The sequence below is a fragment of the Magnolia sinica genome, chromosome 7, assembly GCF_029962835.1.
Source record: "Magnolia sinica isolate HGM2019 chromosome 7, MsV1, whole genome shotgun sequence".
Lineage (NCBI taxonomy): Eukaryota > Viridiplantae > Streptophyta > Magnoliopsida > Magnoliales > Magnoliaceae > Magnolia > Magnolia sinica.
This window is the reverse complement of record NC_080579.1, coordinates 13,180,025-13,190,583: the sequence shown is the minus strand read 5'-3', so window position 1 is coordinate 13,190,583 and position 10,559 is coordinate 13,180,025. Positions and strand designations below refer to the sequence as shown.

Genomic DNA, 10,559 nt, shown 5'->3' with positions numbered 1-10,559 from the left:
TATTTTTTACTGTCACGGGGCCCACTTGTGGCCTTATTTTTTGGGTTCACGTCCTAACATGACCTGGCAAAACAGATGGACAGGGTAGATTTATCACAAACATGACGGTGGGTCCCATCTAGTTTCTAGTAGCAGGAAGTTTGGCTTTTCCTTGGAAGTTCAGGAAAGGGGCATATCCCATGACCCACCATTGGCACTCTAAATAGGGCCCACTCCACCATGATGTTTATTTCTATCAAACCTGTTCATAAGGTAACTCAAACCTGCATTGAGGCAAAATACAAATATCAGATTGATCCAGAAATATCTGGCCCCGAAAAAGTTTTTAACAGTGGGGACTTTGCAACTGTGGGTATTCATTCCCCACTGTTTCCTGTGGTTAGGTACGCTTGAGTTTTGGATCAAGCCTCATTTTTTAGAGCTCTGCCCTAAAATGAGAAGGTGAAACAGATGAACGGAGTGGATATAACATATACATGGCAGTGAGCACCACAGAGCTCAGGGCTGAAAGCAATCCTGATCCATCTTGCTGCTCACGTGTCGCCCAAATAACACGAGTGGCCTGATGTTTGGGCCATGAGCAATCTGCACACTTAGCAACATGCGCACCTGAAATGTACACTTCAGCAAGGTTCTAAAAAACGCTAGACTAATACAAAATCAGTGTCCTGGAATCAGGACCCACAGCAGGAGGGCAAAGCTTTGGGCTTAGTCCCATATGCAATTCACAGAAATAGAACTACATGCATTTTACTAGCTCTTTTAACTTGCAGGCCAACATCTGGGCAATCTCAATCATCCAATCTGCAAGACATCAATGGCATGGCCCACCCATAATTATCAGAATAAGCAAAAGATCAGCTCAAATGTTCCCCTCACAGCATAAGAGATTTTGCGCTCCAGCCACCCATAGGCAGCACACATTCAAATTTTGGTTCAGGCCCAACTTCCCAAAAAATTGGTCAGCATGTGCATGTGTATCTGACGGTCAAAAACAAACTATAAAAGGTAACACAGCATAAAAACACAAAATCAAGAGTTGGGGGTGTATCATCATTTTAACCGATTTTCATGGTCATTAATGACCGTTCTTGCAAAAGAGTTAGCAGCAAAAATTGCACACTCATCAAAACCTCTCTCTACCCAACAGAGAAACCCCTAAATAAAAAACTGCCATTTGAATCTCTATCAATAAAAAGACATACAGGCTTGACTTAGCTTTTTATCTTGCTCATTGATCACCAGGAATGCTCTTAATGATATCCGAATCACCTGAAACAAACCATCCATTCTTCATTAGTAGAGTTGCAACTTGGGTTCAGGGTTTCGTTTGGGCACTCAGGTTAGAATTCGGGGTCAGAGAGAGAGAGAGAGAGAGAGCCATACCTGGATCAATAATGCTGAGGCAGCAGACCCGATAGTATTTGCCACAAGCGGTGCCTAAATCAACATTGTCTAGATAGACGAGAGAACAAGAACACAGGAAGCTGAGTAAAACCTTAAGAGGCAGGGGAAATCACTAAATGCTTTTAGATGACAACTTTTCTTAGTTTTTTTTTTCTTTTCTTTTCCCAGATATTAGTACAGAGCTCTGATCCAGTTACAATTCCTGTGAGTCTCTTGCTAGGGTGCTAAATAACATGATATGCACAAGTGGACCCACACCAGCAATCATGCTGGATCAGTGAATAGGAAGATAGGTTCACCGTAAATTGCACATAGCCTCAATATCACATAGCCTCAATATCACTCTGATCAGATGATCGCTGATTGTAGTGATCATATATGTAAGTGAAAACATGGATTGTCAGGCACCCATTTCACCATCCATTCTGAATGCCCTTAATTTTATGGCTATGATCATCTGATCACAATATTTTTCTAGTCATTTGCAATCTATGATTGGATTCTTCCTATCCAACAGTCCGTTGATCATGTGGTCGGCTTGGCTCCACATGGAAATTCACACAGCAATGAGGCACGAAGAGATCTTGCTGGATAACCATGTTTAGCATCCCCGGACACTTAATTTATACATGACTAAGCCCGTGGTCTGGTGGTCCAGACTGTAAATCTGATCAGCACAAGAGAAGAGGGAACATTGCCCAGAAAATTTCCTGGTGGAACAAAAACTTATCATACCCATTCATGACCGGAAAATAGACAGTATAAGTTATCCAGCAACAGTTCATATTCAACTGGTAAGAGATTTAGATCAATTGCTAGGATCTTCCAATCTGGGAGATATCGGGTGTGATCCTCCCATGGAGGGGGCCCAACAGATCAACAGTCTGGATCATTGAACAATAAGCGCAAGTTAAACCTGAGACCATGCACATCCTCAGGTATGAAGTGCAAGACTTATTTAAGAGATGAAACATAATGCCAGGACCAGATTACTGGCATTTTCACTCAAGGTGCAGTCCTGCACAAGTGGGCAAAACATTTCAGTCACCTAGACTGTTCATCTGGTAGGCTCAGCCTATGAAGAACCCCTTTTGAAGTTTTATACGTGTATCAAACTGAATTCCCTCTCGTTCTTATCACAGCTTGAAAACCTTAAAAGTCAACTCGACTCAATGTTCAGCCTGGTCAGGTTAACTCGACTTGGTGTTTAAGAAATATAAATTTAAAATTTTCCAGAAAGGAGCCGATATTTAACAGAGTGAGAAATGCTCCTCCTAGAGCACTACAAGTTATAGTGCTCCAAGTTCCATTGGAACACCAAGTCCAATGCATTGATCGATACTGCTCATTAGGTCCAAGACAACACATTTCATGGGCTATGATAGAAACATCACACTGATCTGGCAAATACCAACCCTTTGATTAATGGCCTTTAATATCGACAATCAAGATCATTTACACAAAAACAGGTCCTATGAACAATTTCAACCATCTATTTTGTTAGGATTCACCATGGATTGCTTACGATTCTAGAGAATCACTTTCATTAGGCAATTGTGACTATCCCATTCATGGCTTGGAAATTTCATGGGAGTATCCGATCAGTGTAATTTTTGCACAGTAGCACATGAAATATGCTCTGAACTAAATGGACATTCAGAATCTTCAGATTGATCAATTGGACCGTCCAAGCGAACCAATGCAACTAGGAGCACTAGAGAATCTCTACAACATAGTTAAGATATTTATAAGGAATATAAAATACAAATTCTCAACAAACTACTCAATAGTTGATTGCTTTAGTTCTCGCAACAGAGATGGCGATTTTGGTTCCCTCCCTCCCCATTTACATTTTATTAGTGTTCACATTGTAACTCACCAAGTCACTCGGTTTGAGTCAATTTGAACCTTGTCGGGTCAACTGCGTGGTTGAGTCGACTCGATGGGTCATCCCAAGTGGGGATCGAGTTTCCAGTGAGCCGACCCAGGTTGACTCAGCCAAGTTTCAAGCCAATGCACTATTGGAACTACGGTTCTCATAGCCATTCAGTGGCAACAGTATCTACTATCCAAGGATAAACAAGTGTGGACCTTCTTTAACGTTAACAGGAAAAAAAAAAATTGTAATTAAACCGAAACCGTAAACAGAGCAGAGATGGAATTCTGGGATTAACTTCAAAATACAACTAAACTTTCTGTACAAAAAATTTATGGAAGGATCAAAGCACATTATGCAAACAACAACAGCCATATAATGAATATCAACAATTTTGGTGAGGACGATTGGATACAGAACTAGTAGGGCCCATCCACTCATCCTAAAAGATGCGATTTTGAATTATTTTAGACGGATCAAGCAAAGCATTAAATCCAAACACCATCAGCCGCAGAACACACAGCATCAATGCTTGAGAAGAACAACTCTCTAGATAAGAAATGAACCATCTGGAGGATATAGAAAGGTGTACTTACTTCCATTAAAATGGTGCACTCCAACCTTTGCCAACATTGCATAGTACTCGATCTCGGACTTTCTAAGCGGGGGGCAGTTGTTTGCAATGATTATCAACTTCCCTATAGAAACCAAAGAAAATAAACAAAGAAAGTGCCATCAAACATTTTTTCCACTAATGTGTAAGTAGTTATTCAATAGCAATGAAAATTTCTCTGGTGCACCATACATGTACATTGACTGAACTGGCAAGAAAAACTCACAAGATCTATAATATTTATCATTTTTAAATACTAAGGGGCAGAGATTCGAACTCAACTTGAGTTTCTCCATCTCAACAAATTCTGGAGTCAAATCCAGTCAAGTTTTCGAGTTGTAAAACCATGACTGACCAACCAGAAAGGAATCAATCCAGTAAACCCAAATATTTAAGTTAGTTGTCTAGTACTCAATCTACACACGTGGCATACATGTACAAGATCAGGAACCACCACCTGTTGGCCCCTATCATGGATGGGGCATACACCAAACCACTCAGATGATCCAATCCAGCAACTGGAAGTCTTTGAACATCGACTTGCTGGTTAGACCTTTCCTGTAACCATCAATTTCTAATGCTCAACAGTCCTCCAGTAAGTTAGTTGTCTGGTACTCAATCTACACACACGTGGCATACATGTACAAGATCAGGAACCACCACCTGTTGGCCCCTATCACAGATGGGGCATACACCAAACCACTCAGATGATCCAATCCAGCAACTGGAAGTCTTTGAATATCGACTGCTGGTTAGACCTTTCCTGTAACCATCAATTTCTAATGCTCAACAGTCCTCCAATAAGCGGTTTGGTTCACCTTGGTGTAATTTCTGAGGTATAACTAGGGGTGCACACGGTTCGGTTCGGTCCGATTCTGGGGTGAAAGCGGAATCGAACCAGTCCTAATGGTTCCAGGAAAATCGGAACCGCAACCGGACCGCTTGCACCCTAGAACCGAATCAGAACCGGACTGTAAAAACCGGTTCGGTTCCACGGCTCTGGGCTTTTTATAATCCAGCCCAATTGCATGTTATTTTTTTATAATCCAGCCCATGTCCATTCATGTTGTGATCCATTTGATGAATGGTATAGATATTGTGTAAAGTGTGCAAAAAGACATTTACAGAAACAATCATAGTGCGCATTGTAAACCATAAATCATGAGTCAAATGGACAACTAAAATACATTGTAAACTCATAAAATAGCTTTAAGACAAGTCCAATTAAGCATGATAATCACAGTCCGGTTCCAGGTTCGGTTCTAAGTTTGGTTCTGCGGTCCGATTCCAGGTTCGGTTCCAAGCTCAGTGTTACGGTCCGGTCTGGTTCTACGTAACCCAAAACTGAGAACCGAACTGAACTAACCGGTTCTTTTATTTTTTGGAACCGGAACTAGTGCACTTCAGAACCAGACCAAACCATGCGGTTTGGTCGGTTTCAGTCCGGTTTACCAGTTCTACTGGTTCCATGTGCACCCCTAGGTACAACCCACACACAGTATCTCTATCTCTATCTCATATGTGGGAAACATATGCTCTATGGATTTAAGTAGCGGCTTTCGAGTGTGACTCACCCAGGGACCAAAACTCCATCAGTTTTACGGTCCCTGGGTGAGTCAAATGGACAACTAAAATACATTGTAAACTCATAAAATAGCTTTAAGACAAGTCTAATTAAGCATGATAATCACAGTCCGGTTCCAGGTTCGGTTCTAAGTTTGGTTCTGCGGTCCGATTCCAGGTTCGGTTCCAAGTTTCAGTTTTACAGTCCGGTTCGGTTCCACATATACCAAAACCGAGAACCAAACTGAACTAGCCAGTTCTTTGATTTTTGGAACCAGAACTAGTGCACTTCAGAACCGGACCAAACCATGCGGTTTGGTCGGTTTCAGTCCAGTTTACCAGCTCTACTGGTTCCATGTGCACCCCTAGGTACAACCCACACACAGTATCTCTATCTCGATCTCATATGTGGGAAACATATGCTCCACGGATCTAAGTAGCGGCTTTCGAGTGTGACTCACCCAGGGACCAAAACTCCATCAGTTTGAGTCAACTATTGGTATTGTGACTTGTTACTTTTTGGAAGGAAGCAATGCAACTGGGGGCAATATCAATTCATATCAGACTATTATTCAAGCACATGCTGGATATTGAATGCTTGATGTCTTCCTTAGATATAAGCATTCAGTACCATATACATCCTCATCAAAAATTCTTGAAGAACAAAAAAATGTTGATTGATTTGCGTTTTTCAAAGGCCAAGTTTAGCAGTCAATCTCATTTTTTGTCGCTTGACAAGCATGTGAGCCCAATGCAGAAAAGTGGGCCGCATACAATTAACCCTGGCTCCACTAATCAAAGTAGGGCCATGCCTTCTGCCTTTGGTAGGAAGGCTATATCAATCATTTCCTCATCTTCATGATTTTCCACTTTCCTTTTTTTTAGTAAGTTCCATCAACTGAGTTGACAGGTTTTTTAAGAGAAACTGGCCACATGAAGCTCAGACATCCACAAGTCAACTCTGAGTCAATCTCAAGTTTCTATTACTAGCAAAGCCAACAGCAATAACAGGGACCAAGATACCAAAACCGTCATCCAACATCTAAACAAGAAAGGATCTAGTGGACTAAGTGTACAGAAACATTTCCATCAAGCTGACTCACCATCCACTCAGGACTCACCCAAGTAAACCTGTTTTTGAGCCCTTTCGAGACAAAACATGCGTATACTTGGTAAAGGGCAAAATCAGACATCACTCTGCCAAGTTTGACCAGGTTTTTGAGTGACTCGTCTGGGTGACAAAAATTGGGCGAGTTAGGAGTAAGTACAGAAGACCAGATGAAGTGGTGAACATTTCGAAAATCCCTGGAGCAGAAAGGATTCTTAGATTACAGAAAATGGAAGCAAGGTGGGTTTCCTTCTGAGAGCACAATTGTGTGAATGTGTGTGTGTGTGTGTGTGTGTGAGAGAGAGAGAGAGAGAGAGAGACTTGTCAGCTATAAGTCCAATAAAGAGAGACTTGTCAGCTATAAGTCCAATAAAGAGAGACTTTTACACTCAGTGTGGTGGATGATTACATAGGCACTTAAAAACTATGCATATATGGAATCTAAGTAATTCAAATAAAACTGTCTAATCATGGGCACCAATTTAAAGGCGTCATCCAAAACCTAACTTATTTGATTATCTGACTCTACCAGATTGGAGGAAATTTATCGAATGATCATCTTATTTTGACAAACAAGTGTCCACAGATCAGAGATTAGGATTATTCACATGTTCTGAATTTTAGATGGTAACTTAGCAACAGTGCTTTTCACAATTTAATTCGTTTCGTTTGAGTTAGCATAGTCCCCGCATGTCTTTCTGTGCGCCTGCCTATCAAGCATCCTATGAAGCCAAAATATCAAATAATTCCTCTTCGGCTCTGGTTACAAAGAAAAAAGTCTCTAGCAGAGTGTGATGGATGGTACACAGGCAGTTAGAAATTACTAAGAAATTGCAAATATGGCATAGAAGTAATTCAAACTAGACAGTCCAAATTAAAAATAACAATTTCTTAAGCCAAAAATTACTTCTTTTTTTATTATATAACTCTGAGATTGCTGGACATGCATTGGACAGTTAAAAATGAAAATATACAATGGCCTTAGTTCCAAAAACAAGTGTCTGCAAATCAAAGGATAGGATCACTTCACCAATTTTACGTTTAGAATGTAACTTGGGTACAGTAGGTTCAACAATTTAGTCGTTTTAATTTGAGTCAATATATGCCATGAGGCAAATGGTGGGCTTGCAGTTTGTTTTGAAAACTTTAAATAGACCATTAAATAGACAAGATTTTATATTTTTCGAACATCTTGATTGGACCTTTCTTTAGGGGACCCACATCCTGATTGGTTAAATTTGTTTAGGGGCTCACATCCTGATTGGACCAGTTTTTTTTGTAGCCCACATCCTGATTGGACTAAAATAGATTCGTGTGATGGTCTAACAGTATGATTCATTTGGACTATATTTTGAACCTTGTTTCTTTTTATATTTCTTTTTAATTGGTTATGTCGTATTTCTATGCTTTCCCAATTGGTGATTGAAATGTTCATTTGGGAGTTACATGGATGTGGGATGGACCTAAACCCACTCCCATACAATTTCCTCACATTACAAGTTATTTTTCATTACAATATTAAAATCAATTAATGTTTTCAATGATTTGTTACATTTTTCTATTTTCAATAAAATTAGTTAATCTTTTAATGCTTTGGTGAAATAATATTAGTAACAGTATAAAATTAGTTTCTTTGCCCTTTCTTTACTTTTATACTTAATTGCCAATTCCTATTATTTTAATTTGGGTTTAGTTGCACCAAATATCATGAAATTTTGTTAAATTTCATTATAAATCAATCTAATTTAGTGCAGAATATTATGAAATTGGTGCAACCAAGCACAACCTTAATTAAAAATCTATAAGTTGCATGTAGTGCATGCCACATGCTATGTAACTTATGCCCCACACTTCAGAGGGGTGAACGTCACACTACACACTATTCACTATTTAAAACATCGTTGCCATGTTTGGGCCATCTATATTTTATCTTTTTTTTTTAATTTGTAGGCTGATTATTGGATGGTTTTGTACGAGGGACAAGCCCCTAAACAATCATCATAATCATTTTAATGTATCAGTTGATAGATTGTAATGGTACCCCACCCACTTCGCAATCATCCAGTGGAGAGCCCAACCCTTCAATGATTGTCCAGTAAATAGACAAAATGATAAGAAGTGTAACTTTAAAATAAGGTTACTATGTATTGAAGGGCCTTTTCAGAATCCGTAATGGTTGTTTCTCCAACATCAGGTTACTGTGTCGGATGATTTCATTTCTGGGGCATAGATAGCTCCCTCTCAAGTATCTGACATATCAAATGGAGAGGCGGCACTCAGTCCGTCCACCATCTTGCAAGGCGACCAAATTTAGCCAGGCTTTTTCCTGGTATTGACCCTGAGCTTAAACATAAATGGCTGGAGAAGACCATTCGGCGATAGATTTATTCTAAATATTGTTCTCTAGAGTTGTTTTGCATTGGGATTAATGAACAATATGGTAACTGTATTTTTCTTAATGTGTTTATGATTAACTGTTTATGTTCAATTGTTTCTTCTCATAAATGGGCGTTTGAATTAATGGGCCTACTTCTATGGTTCACCTAATGCTTGGTTTAATGTAAGGATCAACCTAAGTTATTGAGATGGGCTCAACCCAATGTTCCATCTAACATGAAGGTCTTATATATCGTTTCAATATTTCTTCAGGATTAACTTCTCTAAACTATGTCGGGCATGAATAGCCAATTACAGTATATAAATAATTTACAGGCTATCCAAACATAAACAATCATTTACAGCATAAAGTCAAACAAGGTGGGCTATAAAGGATTTACATATGTGTAAATCATTTACCACTTAAAACCATTTACTGGCATCCAAACAACCCTAAGTATTTTTTTAAATGTCTATAAATTACAATTATCTTTTTAATTTGCAAACACTTGACTCACCAAAGTCAAGTTGTGCGGGCTGACCGAGTCAAGTCCAAGTCCGAGTTTGCCAACTTGCTGAGTTTGCCAACTTGCTTTCCATGCACCTAGTTGACTTTGGACTGGTTTCCATCAATTTCATCTATCTGGACCGTTCATTATGTCCAGTCCCCTCTTCTTTTGCTACCTTGGAAAAATAATAGTGATAGGATGATCCAAACTGTTTATTTAGTGACATGGAGAAATGGACGGACAAGATCGTTCATAGAAGATAGGTCCAGTCACGAATGTTTAGAACCGTTTGATTGATATGATTTACATAGTGGAAGAATAATGGACTGGACGCTATGGATGGTCCTGATAGATGATGTGGGTTCCAACAAGGTCCAGATGCAACTAGGTGCATGGAAAGGTTTCCATGCATTTAGTCCACTGGATCATCTCTCCATCCAAAATACAGAGTACACCACAGCAATGCAGCGCGACGCACGTTAGCGATCCAGACTGGCATGGAACTAACGTGTCCCGAGGAGGAGATCAAGGGCCTACCTTTGGAGCTCCTGAGGGATCTAAGGACGGTCTTGTATCCCAAAGTGTATTTCCCGCTCTTCATCACGAGAGCGAGGCGATTGTTGATGCTCTCATGAGTCTTTTTCTGCAAAAAAATAAAAATAAAAATAAAAAACAAAAATGCAAGAATAAAATCAGAATAAAAACTCAAAAAGAAATTTACTGCTAGATCTGAAGTCGAACTTCAAAACCAAAAGATCTTCATCTTGAATTCAAAAAAAAAAAAGAAGAAGAAGAAGAAGAAGAAAGAAAAAAGAAGAAAAAAACATATGAAGCAAAAAAGAAGAAGAAGAAGAGAGACAAAGATGAAAGAAGATACGAAGGCAGTTAAATCGATCAGTTTACAGGAGAGAGAGAGAGAGAGAGAGAGAGAGAGAGAGAGAGAGATTACAGTCTTCTTGGTGGCCACCATTGGGGAGCTGAAGAGAGCTACACAAACCCTAGATTTCAAATGGCCGCCGAGAAACCCTAGTTTCCTGCAGGCGCTTCGCTTATATACGCAAAAACCCTATATTCTCATTTTGACGAAACTACCCTTGCACTTTTATC

At 39.6% G+C, this 10,559-nt stretch overlaps 1 protein-coding gene across 1 annotated transcript; it reads right to left on the bottom strand.

Moving 5' to 3' along the window:
• Positions 1 to 923: 923 nt before the first annotated feature.
• Positions 924 to 10,559, bottom strand: LOC131251091 (large ribosomal subunit protein eL30). Its single transcript, XM_058251601.1, has 5 exons — positions 10,402 to 10,559; positions 9,990 to 10,095; positions 3,880 to 3,981; positions 1,387 to 1,455; positions 924 to 1,272 (listed from the first exon to the last, which is right to left on the bottom strand). The coding sequence occupies exons 1-5, from the start codon at positions 10,420 to 10,422 to the stop codon at positions 1,232 to 1,234; spliced, it is 339 nt and encodes a 112-aa protein (XP_058107584.1). The 5' UTR covers positions 10,423 to 10,559; the 3' UTR covers positions 924 to 1,231.

Bases quoted from the DNA above. Each gene is read 5' to 3' on its own strand.
- LOC131251091 (XM_058251601.1), bottom strand. From the start codon at position 10,422: ATGGTGGCCACCAAGAAGACT. The intron at 10,096-10,401 runs GTAATCTCTCTC...ATTTTTTTGCAG, and splicing joins TGGTGGCCACCAAGAAGACT to AAAAAGACTCATGAGAGCAT. The intron at 1,273-1,386 runs GTATGGCTCTCT...GGTTTGTTTCAG, and splicing joins CCTCAGCATTATTGATCCAG to GTGATTCGGATATCATTAAG.